This window comes from Chiloscyllium plagiosum, unplaced genomic scaffold (genome assembly GCF_037043375.1).
Source record: "Chiloscyllium plagiosum isolate Xiang-an unplaced genomic scaffold, Cpla_swu_hap1 HiC_scaffold_7, whole genome shotgun sequence".
NCBI classification, from domain to species: Eukaryota; Metazoa; Chordata; class Chondrichthyes; order Orectolobiformes; family Hemiscylliidae; genus Chiloscyllium; species Chiloscyllium plagiosum.
In genome coordinates, this window is record NW_028270145.1 from 92,314,691 (window position 1) to 92,333,394 (window position 18,704).

At 42.3% G+C, this 18,704-nt stretch overlaps 1 protein-coding gene across 2 annotated transcripts in view; it reads left to right on the forward strand.

The window, feature by feature from the left end:
• Positions 1 to 18,704, forward strand: part of LOC122551741 (kinesin heavy chain) — a 206,067-nt gene that overhangs the window by 174,992 nt on the left and 12,371 nt on the right. The window contains exon 25 of one of the 2 annotated variants that reach the window (XM_043694135.2): positions 5,726 to 5,843. In XM_043694135.2, coding sequence (XP_043550070.1) covers positions 5,726 to 5,843 — 118 coding nt within the window. Of the gene's footprint in view, positions 1 to 5,725; positions 5,845 to 18,704 lie in introns of those variants that run through there. The other variant, XM_087989247.1, reaches the window with a different exon arrangement.

Below are 18,704 nucleotides of genomic sequence, written 5' to 3' on the forward strand. Positions count from 1 at the left end.
ACGTCTGGCAGCCTTTGTTGAGAGAAAAACTGAGTTAATGTTTTGAGTCCAGTGACCCTTCAATTAAAAATGTACTTTAGTTTTGTCTTCACAAGGGAAGCAACAAATAACATCCCAAAAATATAGGAGGATTCAAGGCCTAATGGGAAAGTGGAATGGAAAGAAATTAATATTAGTAGGGAGTTAATGTTGAGGAACTGACAAGCTTAAAGATAGATTAATCCCCAGGGCCTGATGGCCTTTATTCCAGAGTACTTAAGGAAGTGGCCCTAGAAATATTCGATGCACTTGGTAGCCATTTTCCAAAGCACCATTGACTCTGGAACAGTTCCTTTGGATTAGAGTATAGCTAATATAACCCCAATGTTTACGAAGGGAGGCAGCGAGAAAATAGCGCATTATGGACAAGTTAGCTTGACAATGAATCATAGAGTCATTCAGCATGGAAAAAGACCCTTCAGTCCAACTTGTCCATGCTGATCAGGTTTCCTAAACTAAACTAGCCCCATTTGCCTACATTTGGGGCCGTATCACTCGAAACCTTTCCTATTCATGCATCTGTTCAAACATCTTGTAAACATTGTAATTGTACCCACCTCTACCATTTTCTCTGACAGTCCATGCCATATATGCAGTAAAGAATTGTCTCTCAGGTCCCTTATAAATATTTTCCCTCTCACCTTAAATCTATGCCCTTTAGTTTTGTTCCTGGGGAAAAGACATTGACTTTTCACCTTATCTATGCCACCCATGATTTTATGACCCTCTTTAAAGTCACGACTCAGCCTTCTATGCTCCAGGGAAAAAGCCCCAGCCTTTCCAAGTCTCTCTGTTTGACAACACTCCCCAGGGCGGTACCATTAACTGTGTAAGTCCTGCCCTTCTTTGGTTTGCCAAAATGCAACACTTCGCATTTACTAAATTAAACTCCATCTGCCACTCCTCAGCCCATTGGCCTTGGCTAATAAACCAATTTTGGTGTCATTCACAAACTAACTAACCATACTTCCCATATTCGCATCCAAAATGTTTATATAAATGACAAACAACAGTAAACCCAGCTCTGATCCTTGTGGTACATCACTGGTCACAGGCCTCCAGTCTGAATAACAACATTCTATCACAGCCTGCTGTCTCCTACCATCAGGCCAATTAGATAGCTGTCCCTGATTCCATGTGATCTAACCTCCCTAATCAGTCTATCATGAAGAACCTTGTCGAAGGCCTTGCTAAAATCCATGCAGACTACGTCTACCACTGTGCCTTCTTCTATTTTGGTCATGTCTTCAAATAATCCCAATAAAGCTCATGCGACACAATTTTCCACACACAAAGCCATGCTGACCATCCCTAACCAGTCCTTGCCTTTCCAAATGCATGTAAATCCTGTCTCTCAGAACCGCCTCTGACAACTTGTCAACCATTGGCATTAGGTTGAATGATCTGTAGCTTTCTGGCTTTTCCTTGCAGCCTTTCTATATAAAGGCACAACAATAGCCCTTCTCCAGTCTTCTGGCATCTCATCCATGGCTGTAGGTGATACAGCTATCTCTGCTGGGGACCCTGCAATTTCTCCCCGAGCCTCCCACAATGTTCTGGGATACACTTGATCAGGTACTGGATATTTATCTACCTTTGTGATTTTTAAGAAACCAGCATCTCTTCTTCTGTAATGTGGACTCTTTTGAAGACATCAGTGTTATTTCCCCAAGTTCCCTGGCTTCCGTGTTATTCTCCACAGTAAATACTGACACAAAGTATTTGTTTAGTATCTTACCCCGTCTCCTGCGGTTCCACATGTAGGCGTTGATCTTTAATGGGCCCTAATGTGCTGCACTCCATCACTAATACCCTGGAGATGGAACACCCTGAGGCCCTGTTTATTGTAACTGGTGACTTCAATCAAGTCAGTCAAAGGAAGGTACTGCTCAAGTGCCACCAGAACATTATCTGCCCCATCAGGGGCCTGAACATTTCAGAGAACTGTTACACCACTGTGAAAGATGCCTACCGCTCCAATTCCCCCGTCCTCATTTCGGGAAATCTGAACAGAATGCCGTGTTCCTTCTCCCAGTTTACAGGCAAAAGTTCAAGTAGGAGATCCCTCACAGATATAGGTCCAGTGCTGTCGGAAGAGGCAGAGGATCAACTCTGGTGCTGTCTGGAATCGGCTGATTGGGCCGTGTTCAAACAGTCCACAAGTACCTTGGACGAGTACGCCACCACCATCACAGACTTTATCAGCAAGTGTGTGGAGGACTGTATACTGAAAAAGCCAATCCGGGTGTTCCCCAACAGGAAACCCTGGTTGAAACAGGACATACAGAACCTGCTAAAAAACAGGCGTGAGGCCTTCAGATCAGCAGACCCACTCAAATGTAAGGAATCCAAGTATGACCTTCACAGAGCCATTAAGACAGCCAAGGACCAAACTAGAGACCCAGACAGACACCCGAAGACTATGGCAAGAACTGAGTGACATCATAGGTTCTAAAAGGAGACAGTGCAAGATAGCAGACGATGACATATCCCTCCCAGATCATCACAACGCCTTCTATGCTCACTTTGAGCAGAATTTCAGTGGAAAGGTAACACCTATTCTGACAAGTCCAGATGAAGCTATCCCAACAGTCACTGCATAAGAGGTCAGATCAGTTTTCCATCTTGTGAACCCAAGGAAAGCGATGGGACCAGACGGAGTACCATGCCATGCACTCAGAGCATGCGCAGATAACTGGCAGAGGTCTTCTCAGACATCTTCAACCTCTCCCTGCAGCATGCCACTGTCCCTGCTGTTTCAAGAGGGCCAACATCATGCTGTGCCTAAGAAGGCTCATGCAGCACCGCTCAGTGGCCCTAATTTCGGTGGTCATGAAGTGCTTTGAAAGGCTGGTCATGGCATTAATCAACTCCATCCTCCCCACTACTCTTGACCCACTCCAATCTGCTTATTGGACCAACAGATCCACGTCAGATGCCGTATCACTTGCCCTTCACTCCTGCCTAGAATATCTTGACACCAAGAACAGCTGCGTAAGAATCCTACTCATTGACTACAGTTCAGCCTTCAACACTGTTATCCCTTTGAGGCAGATTACTAAACTTAGTGATCTCAGACTAAGCCCCATTCTCTGCAATTGGATCCTCAGTTTCCTGACCCTTGGGCCACAATCAGTGAAGATTGGGGACAACATTTCATCCTCACTAACACTCAACACTGGAGACCCCAGGGGTGTGTATGCAGCCCCCTACTGTACTCACTGTATACCCATGACTGTGTCGCCAAATACAAGACTAATGCCATTTACAAGTTTGCTGATGACACCACCATAGTCAGTCGAATCTCAGATGGTGATGAAACAGACTACAGACGGGAGGTGGAAGACCTGGAAAATGGTGCACTGAGAACAGCCTAGCTCTTAATGCCGACAAAACCAAGGAGCTCATTACTGATTTTCGGCAGGATGTTACTCATGCCCCTCTACACATCAACAGCAGAGAGGTGGAACAAGTGGAGAGTGTCAAACTCCTGGGAGTGGTCATCCACAACAAGCTTTCTTGGACTCTTCATGTGGATGCACTGGTTACAAAGGCCCAACAATGTCTCTTCTTCCTCAAGCAGCTGAGGAAATTTGACATGATGGTGAATACCCTTACCAACTTTTATAGGTGCGTCATCGAGAGCATTCTGTCTGGAAGTATCACTACCTGGTATGGCAACTATACCATTCAAAATCGGAGATGGTTACAGAGCGTGGTGAATGCAGTCTGGACAATCACAAAGGCCAACCTCCCATCTGTAGAATCCATCTACCAGGTCCGCTGTTGAGGAAAGGCCGTCAGCATTCTCAAAGATCCATCCCACCTCTACCACTGGGGAAAAAGTACAGAAGCCTGAACACATGCACCAGCCGGTTTCGAAACAGTTTCTACCCTACTGTTGTTAGAATACTGAATGGACTCACAAGCATTTAACTTTCACCTGTACCTATGTTTTTGTTTTTGCCGCTGTTTACCTATTATTTACTTATCTATGCTACTTAACTCTATGATCTGCCTGCGTTGCTCGCAAGACAAAGCTTTTCACTGTGCCTCGGTAGATTAGATTAGATTACTTTACAGTGTGGAAACAGGCCCTTCGGCCCAACAAGTCCACACCGCCCCCCCGAAGCGCAACCCACCCACACCCCTACATTTACCCCTTACCTAACACTACGGGCAATTTAGCATGGCCAATTCACATGACCTGCACATCTTTGGACTGTGGGAGGAAACCGGAGCACCCGGAGGAAACCCATGCAGACACTGGGAGAACGTGCAAACTCCACACAGTCAGTCGCCTGAGGCGGAAATTGAACCCTGGTCTCTGGCACTGTGAGGTAGCAGTGCTAACCACTGTGCCACCGTGCCGCTCACGTGACAATAAATTCAATTCGATTCGATTCAATTCAATTCATGATCTCTCCCTTGTTACTGTTTTGCCCTTCATGTACTTCTAGAATTTCATTGAATTCTCCTTTACCTCATCTGCCAAAGCTATCTCATGTCCCCGTTTGCCTTCTTAATTCCCTCTTAAGTGTACTCCTTTACCACTGTGCTCCTCATGGGATTCACTTGATCCCAGCTTTGTATACCTGACATATGAAAAATGTTAGACTCCATTATAAAAGATGTAATAGCAGAGCATCTGGAAGATAGGACAGTGTGAGCATGGTTTTATGAACAGTATGTTGTACCTGACAAATCTTGTGAAATATTTGAGAATGGAACTAATAGAGTGGATAAGAGGAGCCAGTGGATGTGGGTTACTTGGATTTTCAGAAGGTCCCATGTCAGAGTTTGGCATGCAAAATTAAAGCACATGGAATTGGAGGTCATGTATTGAAATGGGTTGAGTACTGGTTGGCACGTAGGTAACAAAGAGTAGGAATAAACGGGTCTTTTTCCGAATGGCAGGCAGTAACTAGTGGGATGCCGCAGGGATCAGAGTTTGTACCCCTTCTATTCACAACGTAAGTTAATGATTTAAATGTGGAAACTACATGTCTTATCTCTAACTTTGCAGATGACACCAAGCTGGGTGGGATGGTTTACTGTGAGCAGCTTCAGTGTAATTTGGACATTTTAAGTAAGAAGAAAAATACATTGTAAATGCAATATGGAGTGGATAAGCAAAAACAGGCAGGCAGATTATTATCTGAATGGCATTGGGAAAGGGGAGAGGGAAGTTGCATCAAGACCTGGGTGTCCCTGTACATCAGTTGCTGAAAGTAAGCATGCATGTGCAATAGGTGGTGCAGAAGGCAAATGGTATATTGGCCATCATAATGACAGAAATCAGATACAGGAATAGGGAATGTCTTGTTACAACTGTACAGTGCTTTGGTAAGACCACAATGATGAATTGCGTATAGTTTTGTCTCCTTATGGGACAAAGAATGTCTGTTTCTTGAGGGAGTGCAAGGAAGGCTTACCTGACCGATTTCTTGTAGGAGTACATTCCTGGTGGAATTGGATTGGTTAGAACTCAAGGTTTTAAACTTCAATGATCAGTTTTGATCATATTGAATAGTGGAGCAGGCTTTAAGAGCTGAATAATCTTGCCCTGCTCCTATTTTCTGTGGTTCCGTGTTCCTGTTGCAGATAGTGATGGACGTCTGTTTGCAAATACGCTGGCACGTTTGGATGGAACGTAATTTAATTGAATCTTGTTCTTTCATTTTAGCCAAACCTATTCGTCCTGGTCATTATCCTGCATCCTCCCCAACAGCCTTTCATGTTATTCGTGGCGGTGGAGTACCTGTGACCTCAAACTCTAGTTACTATCAGAACAAAGAAAAGTAGTAAGTACAATAAAGTCTAATTGAAATAATAAATCTATGGGCTGCTGAGATGAAAATGGTCCTTAATCAATGTTTCTCTTATGAAATATGATCTTCTCAAGTTTAATTATTAGCTATTTGTGGTTTGTTGACAGATTAAATTCTTCATTTGCATTATTTAGGTTTAGAAATTACCTTTGACAGTATTAGCAATGATGCTTAATGAATTTTTATGAAATTTCTTTGTCCACTATTGTAGCAGAGTTACCAACCTCATAGCTAAAAATCACACAACACCAGGTTATAGTCCAACTAGATTTCGGAGCGCTGCTCTTTCATCAGGTGATCACCGAAAGCTAGTGTGCTTCCAATTAAACCTGTTGAACTATAACCTGGTGTTGTGTGATTTTTAACTTTGTACACCTCAGTCCAACACCGGCATCTCCAAATCACAACCTTATAGCCTCATGGACGTTTACATCCCAGAAGGAGACCACTCAGTCCATTGTGTCCTTGCTGGTCAACAAAGATCTGATTGTACTAATCCCATTTTCCTGCTCTTGGCCCATAGCCCAGGAGGTTAAGGCAACGCAAGTGAATATCTAAATACTGCTCAAGTGTTATGAGAGTTTCTGACTCAACCACTCTTTAAGGCTGTGAGTTCCAGACCCCCACCACCCTCTGGGTGAAATAGTTTCTCCTCAACTCTCCTCTAAGCCTTTCACCTCTAAACTTAAATCTATGCCACCCCCCCGGTTATTAACCCCTCTACTAATGGAACAAGTGCCTTCCTATTCACCCTATCTATGCCCCTCCTAACCCTGTACATCTCAATCATGTCCCCTATTAATTTATGTAACGTATGTTTAAGTAGTGAACGAGAGATGTTATATCAACATGTTTCATGTTTGTCCTGAGGTTTGCTGTTTTATAAGATAAATCAAACTTTAGTGTTATCAAATATTGGGAGGAGAAAGATATTCCACCTGATCCTCTTCTCGACCATTTAAAATTGTGAAAATTGTGTTGGCATGTTCTTCAGATTGTAGTGTAAACTTCATGACCTGAATCAAGTGGCTGCACTTTGTCTTGCTGACAGACTTGTTTTGCCTTAGCTGCAAGAACGTATCCAGTGCTGAAAGAGAGAAAAAAGACACTTTGTGGGGGAAAGGGGAGGAAGGAAAGAGTAAAGAATAAAAAAACTAAAAAGTATGATATTTTGTTTGCCTCTAAGAGTTGTCAGTTGACTGATGTAAGATCAGTTGATGGTGTATGTCTTTAAGACATATTGACTATTTGTGATGTGTGGGGGCACAAAGTCTCAGCAGAACATACTGCAGAGGTGCACTGGAGAGATGCTGCTTTTATGTTTGACCCGCTTTACCGTAGATGTCAACATTTTGATCCACCAGTGAAGCTGAGAAAAATCCTTCAAGAAACAGGGTTATGATTAGGGTCACACTTGCATGGCTAGTAATTATGAGAAAGTGAGGACTGCAGATGCTGGAGATCAGAGCTGAAAAATGTGTTGCTGGAAAAACGCAGCAGGTCAGGCAGCATCCAAGGAGCAGGAGAATCGTAGTTTCGGCTATAAGCCCTTCTTCAGGAATGAGGAAGGTGTGCCAAGCAGGCTAAGATGAAAGGTAGGGAGGAGGGGCTTGGGGGAGGGGCATTGGGAATGCAATAGGTGGAAGGAGGTTAAAGTGAGGGTGATAGGCTGGAGAGGGGGTGGGGGAGCAGAGGTCGGGAAGAAGATTGCAGGTCAAGAAGGCGGTGCTGAGTCCGAGGGACTGAGATAAGGTGGGGGCAGGGGAAATGAGGAAGCTGGAGAAATCTGCATTCATCCCTTGTGGTTGGAGTGTAAATTATGTCAAGTGAAGAAGCAGCAAGGAATATAAATGCTCTGACTTATCTCCACTGCTTTATTGCTTTTGTGCTCAGGAATTTGACTATATAATTACTTCTTTAACTCTCACTATCTGGGGATCGATTGTACACAACCAATAGCATGGTTGCTGCTTTTTTGTTTTGGAGCTCAGCTGAGCATCTATTACTTCATTTAAGATACGACCCTCCTCAAAACCATGATTGATTATTTAACCAATGATGTTACACCCTCAACCTTTTAATCCCCTCCTCTACCCTGCCTGAAAACCCTATAACTAGGATGATGAGCTGTCATCCTTGTCCCTCTTTAAGCCAGGTTTCCATCATAAAAATGATCTAATGACTCTAATGCCCTCACGTGTCTGCTCTGAGCTGTATTCACTGTACGCCTTGTGTTTACATATATACCTTTTACGTATACTGCCATTTTTCTGTGTTATACGGTTTCCAACCTCTGCTCCTTCTGTCTTTCAGGTTCACTTGCTAAGTTTCTGCTCCTCTTCCCTGCTCTGAATTGCTGTCAGTTCCCTTACCCCAGCCAATCCAGTTCAGTTTAAACCTTCCCCAACAAAATTTGCAAATCCCCCTGTAAAGATATTCATCCTGGTTTTGTTCAGGTTTAGACCATTCGGTTTGTACAGGTCCCACCTTCACCATAATAGGTCTCAATGGCTCAGAACTTTGAGCTTCACCCTCGCACACCAGCTTCCCGGCCATGTGCTGAACAATGTATTCTCTTATTTTGATGCTCACTAGAATGAGTAATCCTGAGACTACTGCTTTAGAGGTCTGGCACCTAATTAGCTGTCTCTAATCTGGCAACACCACCTTATCTCCATTGTGGTCAGTTAGACGCACAAGAGAATAGACATATTAAAACACTGTGAATAAAAGCAGTTACACTCTCAGCTGTATCTTACGTGTTTTGGCTAAGTCCGAGTTGTGCTGAACTTTTCAGAGGGATTTCTGCTGGGAGGCCGGGTGGCTATCTTACCAAACTTGCCTCATTAACCACTTAACTTGCCTCTATGGCATCTCATGTGCCTAAATCCAACCCCATTGTCCCATGTGCCATTCAGGGAACATCTCACCACTCCTGGAGTTCACTAACATCCCTTGTGTTTGCACCATCTTTGAGAGTCCGGTGTGCACCTGGCAAGGGCTGTCAGTCTGAAGCTGAAGCTACTCCTGATGTTTTTCCCTGAATATTGCTGATGGGGAGGTTGTCAATCTGCTCTGCAGGCAGAGACCTGGAGATCCTGCTGAACAGGGTGGGGCACAGGTGGGATTTTCTCTTCTCCCAGAACCAGCAGCAGTGAAAACCACAATGCCAGATAGTCTCAGCCTGGTCTTCATTTGACACTTGGGTTGAAGCAGTCTCAGCCATCTGGAGAAATGCCCAGAACTGTTGGAAGATGGTCAATAACTTTTTCCACTCTATCTGCAGAAGTGCTACCATCTTCTTTCCAATACCTTACTCTGTCTCTCACTCTCTCTCTCTGCTCCTGCACCCACCTCATTCCAAGGCTCATGCTCTATAACTCCCACTATTGCCTGAAACATCTTCCCCACTTGCTTTGACACTTACTAACCCTGTATGCCCTCTGTGTTGCCCAGTCACTCAGGTTGCCAGCACCAGCAATAATGGCTGTCCCACCCACTTCCATCTCCTGTCATACCTGCCCCTGTCTCTTTCCAGGAATAAAATGGCCACACGAGGGCAGAAAAGTCTCAAGGCAAGGTGGTATGCTGCCCAAGATTCGGCTCCTCACCCTTTATCAGCAGAAGATCCTGCCTCTGATTGCTCCAGGCAATCAGAGTATCAGAAGCAACCTTTGTCTTACTGTATTGGGATCCCCTGAGCAAATAATACCCTCATTGTCTGGACAGAGACCCACTGACAACTGTGGCAGGCTCCCTGGCTTTGTGTCCGTTCTAACTGCCATAGTAAGACAGACATAATCTGAGTCTGGAACCTCTGGCTGTGATGCCAGTGTGTATCAAGTCAAGGCAACACAAGGCAGGGGTGCTGTGAGTATCCAGTCAGCTCAGCCTGAGTGGGTTCTATGACAGTGTGCAAAGAGCTGAGAGTTTCAGCCTGATCCAGTCCATGATCTAGCTGTGTCTCCCAGCGTATAGTCAGTGTCAGTGCAAACCAATGGGGCTCACTGATCATCTCACCCGATTTTCACCTTGCCATAGCCCACATCATTCAGAGCCTGGTAAGAGTTCGCCTTCTGTCTTCACAAAAGAGGCAGCTGCTGTAGACTTTCTAGTTAAAAGAGGAGGAGTATGAGTATTAGATGAAGTAAGCCGATTGAGAAGTGAAGTACTGGAGGGGCTGACTACCCTGGATAAATGATAGGGCAGGATGAATTGTTGCCGGAACAGAAATTGCTGAGGAAACTCAGCCAGCCTGGCAACACATGTGAGGAAAACAATAGAGTTAATGTTTTGATTCAATGACTTTATCAGAATTCATTCTGAATTTCCGTGGCAGTTGATGGAAGCCAGGAACTAAATAATAGGTGCTCTGAGAATCATTTTCCAATGCTAACTAGATCAGGTGGGGTACCAGAGAAATATTGCATGCAGTTCTGGTTTCTCTCCTATCGGAAGGACGTTGTGAAACTTGAAAGGGTTCAGAAAAGATTTACAAGGATGTTGCCAGGGTTGGAGGATTTGAGCTACAGGGAGAGGCTGAACAGGCTGGGGCTGTTTTCCCTGGAGCGTCGGAGGCTGAGGGGTGACCTTATAGAGGTTTATAAAATCATGAGGGGTATGGATAGGATAAATGGACACTGTTTCCCTGGGGTGGTGGAGTCCAGAAGTAGAGGGCATAAGACTCGAGTAAGAGAGGAAAGATATAAAAGGGACCTAAGGGGCAACTTTTTCACACAGAGGATAGAGCGTGTATGGAATGAGCTGCCAGAGGAAGTGGTGGAACCTGGTACAATTGCTGCATTTAAAAGGCATCTGGATGGGTATATGAATAGGAAGGATTTAGAGAGATGTAGGCCAAATACTGGCAAATGGGACTAGATTAGGATAGTCCCATCTGGTCGGCATGCACGAGTTAGTCCAAAGGGTTCGTTTCTGTGCTATACCTCTCTATGACTTTGACTCTAATCAGGAAGTTTGTGAGGTTATGCATTTTTGGAGATCAAACACTAATGCACAGTAAACACGAGGGTTCTGGGAAAGGTAGAGAAAATAAGGGACTTTTGAGGGTACTTTCACAGGTCAGTGAAGGTGGCAGGATAGGTAGATAGGATGAGAAAGAAGATACATGGGATGCTTTCCTTCACTTGGTGTGATAATAAGTGCAAGAGGAGGGTGTAACACTGGAACTATACAAGACACTGGGGTTGGGCAGCACCTGAAGTTTTGTGCTCAGTTCACTGCATTACAAGGAAGACTTGCCTTACATAGAATACAGAGGAGAGTCACAAGAATATACCAGGGCTTGAAAATTGCTAGTATCAGGAAAGAATTGATCAACTAGGGTGTTTTGCTTTGAACAAAGGAGGCTGATGGGATGATGTAATTGAAGTATACAAAATAATGAGGGGCTTGTATAGAGAGGATTGGGAAGATCGGTTTTCCCCAGTGGAGAGAGCAATTAGCAGGAGGCATAGGCTTAAAGTGATTGGTAGATAGATTAGAGGGGACATAAGGAAACATTTTTTCACGAAGGTGGTGGTGGGAGTCTGGAATTGGCTGGCCAGTTGGTAATTGGAGTGGAAACCCATAACTCATTTAAAAGGATCCCAGACTTGCACCTGAGGCACTGTACCCTGCAAGGCTATGGACCAGATGCTGGACAGTGGGACTTGAATGGACGGTTCTTTCAGTTAACCAGTACAGACATAATGGGTTGAACAGCCTTTTTCAGTGCTGTTACTTTTTGATGATTTTATGGTTCAAGGAGCTATGTTTTGAAAACAATTACTGGCATCAGAAGGAAGACAAGGTCTGCTATATTATTTTTGTTATTATTTTGTAGTTGTGAAAAACCAGCTTTGCTTCTGTTGCTTTCCTCAAATTTTTGAGGATCTGCCTCAATTGTGTGGGGACTGAGAAATTGTAATTTTGAAACATGGTGTAATCCAGGCAGACTGAGGAAACATATTAGCAACTTGTATGTTAAGTATTAACATGAATGTGATTTTTGATGCCGAATGAATGTGGTCAATTTACATGTTGGATTGACCTATAAACCTCGATTTGTAGTAATCAGAATTGTTGATAGTCATAGTTTCTGGTGGCTCAGTGGTCAGCACTGCTGCCTCACAGTGCTGGGGACCTGGGTTCAATCCCAGCCTCAGGTGACTGTGTGGAGTTTCATGTTTTGCGTGGGTTCCCTCTGGGTGCTCCAGTTTCCTCCTACAGTCCAAAGATGTACAGGTCAGGTGAATTGGCCATGCTAAATTGTTCATTGTGTCATTAGTCAAAGGGAAAAAGGTCTGTGTGGGTTGCTCTTTGGAGGGTCAGTGTGGACGTTTTGGGCCAAATGACCTGTTTCCATACTGTTGGGAATCTAATCCTGCTACACAGAGTGCATTTTGTAATTGTTCAAATGTTGCCTCAAAAATAAACTTGAAATAATAGGGCAATATTTACTTTTTATCTATTAACTACATTAATGTGTACCTTAAAATACATTTTAAAAAAGTTCACATCTGCATTACAGTGCATAGGGAGTCAAGCTTGCTGTTACTGTATAATCCACTGTTCCTTATAGCATAAATAAGAATTCAAATATCACAGTGTCAAATGCATTGTGGCTTCAAAACTCATCAACTCAAAGAGGTGGTTATGTAGCCTCCTTCCATTGCCAAGAAATGATGGGAATCCAACTTCAAAGCATTGAGGTCAGAGGAGATCATTGACCAAGCCAATTCTGAAAGGGCAAAATCTGCCAGAAGTGTCAAAAAATGAACTTGTCCCTTGTTGGTGGGGTGGGTTCATTTCTGCCAATGCCTTGTTTGCAGGTTTGGTGTCTTCTTTGGAACCTCTGAAACCACATGTAGTGATGGTGTTATTTATATCAGCCGTCAACTGGACTTGTCTATCACTTGTGATTGTTGTGGGCTTTCATGCCTGCTTATGGGGCTTCTTCTGTTGGAGCTTTTAGTCCTTATTGACATGGATACTGCCCCTTGAGCATACCTCGGAGATGCACCACCTTCCATTCTGTGCACATTTCCAAGCCAGCAAAGCCTTTCTTGTCATGAACAATGCTGGAATTCATCGTGACATTTCTGCCCTGGAAAGGACTGATTCAGTGGTGATTTTGTCATCTCATGTAAATCAGTTAGTGGTATTAAATACACAATGGAATTTTAGGCTGTTCTAGAAATGCATTCTGAGGACAAGGTATCCTTTTGCAAATTGTACAGTCTGTAGATTTATCTGATTACTGATGTCTGACCACAGTGGAACACATCACATTTTTGTTGCTTTATTGTTCATTTGGCAGCAGTATTATCTGTCTGAGTCAAACTGCTTAATGCAGGAAGCACTGATGCTGACTTAATCAATCAAACAAAGACTGCTATCTTTGTCCATACGTACTTTTGATGTACTTTGGAAGAGATACAAAACGACATTCCAGTAAATTATCTCTTAGCTGTGAAATCACTGCCTGTGTAGGATCCTGTTGCTTTTGATGGTAGATCCACAGTGTGATTTAATTTGATTGAAGGCCATTACTCAGGATGGTATGATATCTTTCATTGTCATGAATACTGGCCGTGTTTCACTGGCTGACATTTTGCATTTTTAACATTTCAGTAACCCTAAAGACAAAATGTTATTCACAAAGATAGTGCTCCTTCACGATAATATTAACATTTAATGGGACGAGTTTCTGAAATAAGAACCCTTTAGAGGTAATTATGGAAAATCAAAATGAAACGTGGAAAATACTGGTAGTTCTAACCAGGTGTAAAAAAGAGCAAAACCAGGTAGCACAAAATTATTGTGATAAATTGTGTCTCTCAAATTAGAATATTTATTTGAAATTTTACTTCTGTGATATCTTGCCTTCTGCCTTGTTAGCCTTGGCTCAGCAGTATAAATCTTGATTGAATCAGAAGTTCAAAGGCTCAAGCCCCACTCAGAGACTTGTGCACATATGCCTGGCTGACTTTCTGATACAGCGACAAGGCAGGGCTGCACTGATCGAGATGCACTCTTTTGAATGAGATGTTAAACTCTGGCCATTATTGCTCTCCAAGATGGATGTAAATGCTTCCATGGAGACTCCAAATGTCTCAATCAACATCATCTCTCAATCAATGCCACTAAAAATAGCATGTATAACAACTGATTGAAATGAATTTTTAAATTGGTTTTTAAACTTTACTTTTTATCTGATTATGTTAATTATCTTATTTTCACTCATTTTAGCTCCTTGGTTACCCTCTATTTCTGGTATGTAATTTGTGTCTTCTACAACGAAGACCGACACAACTACTTGGTCAGTGTCTGCCATTTCCATATTCCCTGTGGTAATATCTCCTGTCACAGCTTCTAAGGGATCAAGATTAACTTTAGCTACTCTCCTCCTTACATACTTGTTAAAGCTCCAAAAATCTGTTTTTATATTGCTGACTAATTTAATCTCACTTTCTAACATTTTCCCTTGGTTGATTTTTTTGGTGCCCTTTAGCTGGTGTCCAAAACATTCCAAATTCTCAGCTATACTTCATTCTTTGCTGCATTATAAGTGTCTTCTTTTAATCTATTACTCACTTTAACTTCATTACTGAGGCAGGGAGAGATTACCTTTGTTTTTTTTTGTTTCTCAGGGGAATGTATTTTCTTTAACATCTTGAATTGCTTCTTTAAATGTCCCCAACCAATTATTTATTGACATGCCTTTGAGTCTATTTACCTAATCCTTTGTGGGGAAATAGCAATGTAATGGTAATGTCACTGGATTAGTAATCAATACCCCAGGCTAATATCCTGGGTGTAGATTCAAATCACAGCAATTCAAGGTCAGTTAGGAATGGGCAAGAAATTCTGACCTTAACAGTGATGTCTGAAGCTCATGAAAAAATCAGACAAAAACCTTAATGAGGTCTTTCCTTCTAAGTATGTAATTAGCATTTCTCAGGTTTTGTTTAGAACGGGAGTATGTCATTTTCAAAGTTAGCATGGAATTCAGTTATATTATAATTACTTTCTACAGTGGATCTTTTACTGAGATTAGATTGCTACATTGCAAATACTAGATCAGAATTAAGTTACTTATGTAAGTGGAAAGGGGACAGTGCGATGTATCTTTGGGGTTACTGGTATCCCTGATGAGTAATTTGATCACATTAAATTGGGAGATGGAAAGACTGTTTATGTTGCAGCTACTATTTCTGTTCCTCCACCTCACATTGGACCTTTTCAGTTTGCCTAGTTCTTCACTATTTTTGTCTGAGCTGATAGTAAGGGCTGTTCCTCATAATGATCAGATTGGCAGTATGCTGCATAACAATCTTAATTCCAACTCTATCGGGGTATTGGAGGTCTCCTCTGTTGTAGTTTAGGCAGTAGAACTGTTTCTTGAGGGAGCTTATGACCTGCTGTTATTCTTCTTTGCAGTCCATTTTGGTTCATAAAAACGGCTAAGGTTTCATGAGGCTCTTTAGTCAATACTAATGTTCATCGTAGGGAAGTATGTAATCTGTGCAAACCTTTATATTTGCTCAGCTTGACTAGAAAAATATTGATGAAAGTGTTTTATGTTTATGTAGGATATCAATAACCTCTTGTACACAGTGCAAATGCAAATGGAGAGATGTTGCTTATATCTCTATACAAATAAAGAGCCTCTGTCATCTTGACAGTCGCAGGCAATACTTTCCTTGACCTGCTTTGAGGCTGCAATTGTGGCTACAGCAACGTTTGGATTTCACTCAATATTTTGCAAGACAAGATACCTCATGCACTGGGAGTGGATGCAGGAGAATTGCTTCCTGAAAACCTTTCGCAGATATGGTCTACTGCTCAGTGGTCTAAACCTCTCTTTTGCTACCCCCTTTCTGCAACTTTTCCTTCTGTACATGACCTCTCTTCCAGTAATGCTTTATTCCCAGAGGAGGACTTACAAGACCATCCTTGACTAAAAACATTTCTGAACATAAGGTTTTAAATAATAAAAAGCAGGTCAAGGTTGCTGGACCACTGCCTATTGAGTATTTGAACTTTAGGCAAACATGGAAAACTGCAAAAATACAGATGGCTCCAGATGCCAGGAGATGTAAGCCAGCAACATACCAGCAAGTCTTTTAAGACTTCATTATTTAGTGCCGGTGAGAATATTTCTGCCAGTTTGATGTTGTCAACTGCTGAATGTAGGTTTGCTCGCTGAGCTAGACGGTTCATTTTCAGACATTTTGTCACCATATTAGGTAACATCTTCAGTGAGCCTCTGGACGAAGCATTGCTGATCATTCCTGCTTTCTATTTGTATGTTTGGGTTTCTTTGGATTGGTGATGTCATTTCCTGTGGTGATGCCATTTCCTGTTCTTTTTCTCAGGGGGTGGTAAGTCGGATTTATCCAGAACCTCAACCTGAGTTACACATCTTCTCAAAACCCCCTGTCAAGTGCAGTATGAAATTAAAGTGGGCTTTGGTTGGAGTCTGATTATTTAAAAGTATTAGTGTTGGCTTCAAATCAGGACTGAACGTTGACCTACATCATCATCATCTCAGTGCTCCAGATGTTGCTGACAACTGTTCAGGACTTGTGAAGCATGTGTTCACTACTTTATCAAGATGGTGTCCTTGACTTCCAAATGAAAACCTTGTACATACTTCATGTAGTAGTTGGAAACAATTTTGATTTGTAATGTGGACATTAAATGTTTGCTTAATGTCATAATTACCTTGATGTCAAACATTTGTGTTGAATTTAGCCAAACAAAAGTAGTGCACGTAGTATCTCTAGTAACAAGTAGTTGAAGTTCACTTGCTACTTTTGTAAATATGGCTGGACTTACATAATATTTGTATTTTTGTTGATGACTATAATACCTAAATATTCCAATACATACAAAACTCCTGGAGCTAGTGGCAGTTTGACTTGCTGGTGTTCCATTTGGAAGTTTAAAGTTTGTCAAAATCTTGTCATCCACATCATCCAATAATCGGTAACTGCTATTATTGGCTGCTTATTGTGATTCATTATAGACTGGACATTAACTCCACTACTTCAGATCAGTTCTAATACCATCTTGTTATTGTAATTCAGTTCCCATTTCAGAATAAAGGATAGGTTACATTAATGAGAATATTATGAAAGCAGCCTGCATTGGCTGCAGAATATCTATGATTATTTGGCAGAGATGGGCTAGTCATATGGGAGGGACACAGGAAAATCCATGACTAGAAGACTCTGAAGTCCAACTGACCACTCATTCAAAATAGTATCTCTCATTTACTCACTTCCCCCCCTCAAGTCTTGATCCAATTCATCTTCAAATAATTCTACTCAATCCACTTGTACTACCCATTTGACATATGCATCAACTTCTCTCTGACGTAGGTCAATCTAAACTGGCTTTGTATCATCTCTTTCACTAAGCTTGAGAATTTGGTCCCTGCTTCTGGAATTATTTGTGATGGGTTTTTATGCTGTGCTTGTACTTGGCATTCAGGTGCAGAACAAATCCCTGCCACCATTGCAGCCTGTGGCAAATCAGTCAATATCCGCTGGAGAGAAGCTAGAAGTGCAAGAGTCAGCAGTGTAGGGGTTAGAGAGAGTAAATATTTGTCTATGCTCTCGTTCCTGATTGTCATCAGTAGCAGTGCAGGAAAATGCATGCATGTGGGCTGCAAATATAAATGAGACTAAGCTTGTCTCGTACATTCACCTCAGGCTGAAAATCTGCTGACACTGACTGAAGGAAGAATAGTTCATGGAGCAATCAGATTATTACAGCACAGAAACAGACCCTTCAGTCTAACTCATCCACACCCACCAGATATCATAAATTAACCTAGTCCCATTTGCCAGCATTTGGCCCATATTCATCTAAACCCTTCCTATTCATATACTTATCCAGATGCTTTTTAAATGTTGTAATTGTACCAGCCTCCATCACTTCCTCTGGTAGCTTGTTCCATACATGCACCATCCTCTATTTGAAAATGTTTCCCCTTAGGTCCTTTTTAAATCTTTTCCCTCTCACCTTAAGCCTATGCCCTCTAGTTTTGGAAATCCCTACCTTTGGCTAGTTACCCTAACCATACCCCTTATGATTTTTAAATTTTCTATAACATAAACCCTCAGCTTTTGACACTCCAGGGAAAAGAGTCCCAGCCTGTTCAGCCTCTCCCTATATCTCAAACCCTCCAATCCTGGCAACATCCTTGTAAACTCTTATTTGCACTCTCTCAAGTTTAATAACATCTTTCCGATACAAGGGCGACCAGAATTATATGCATTATTCTAAAAGTGTCCTGTATAGCCCCGACATTGCATCCCAACTTCTATATTCAGTGTTCTGACTAATGAAGGCAAACATGCCAGATGTCTTTTCCCTCCCTGTCTGCTTGTGACCCTACTTTCAAGGAACTATGCACTTACACCTCGAGGTCTCTTCATTCGGCAACACTCCGCAGGGCCCTACTGTATGTATAAGATATATAAGTCCTGCCTTTATTTGCCTTAACAAAATGCAGCACCTCACATTTATGTAAATCTGCCACTCCTCAGCCTATTCAACTCTGAGATAATCTTCTTCACTACACTGCCTATTTTTACATCATCTGCAAATTTATTAACTGTAGCTGTTATATTCACATCTAAATCATTTATATAAATAATGAAAAGCTGTGGACCCAGCACCAATTCTTGTGGCACACCACTGGTCACAGGCCTCCAGTGTGAAAAGGAATCCTTGAACACTACCCTCTAACTTCAAGTTGATTTTGTATCCAATTCCCCAGGATCCCATGTGGTCTAACCTTACTAAGCAGTCTACTGT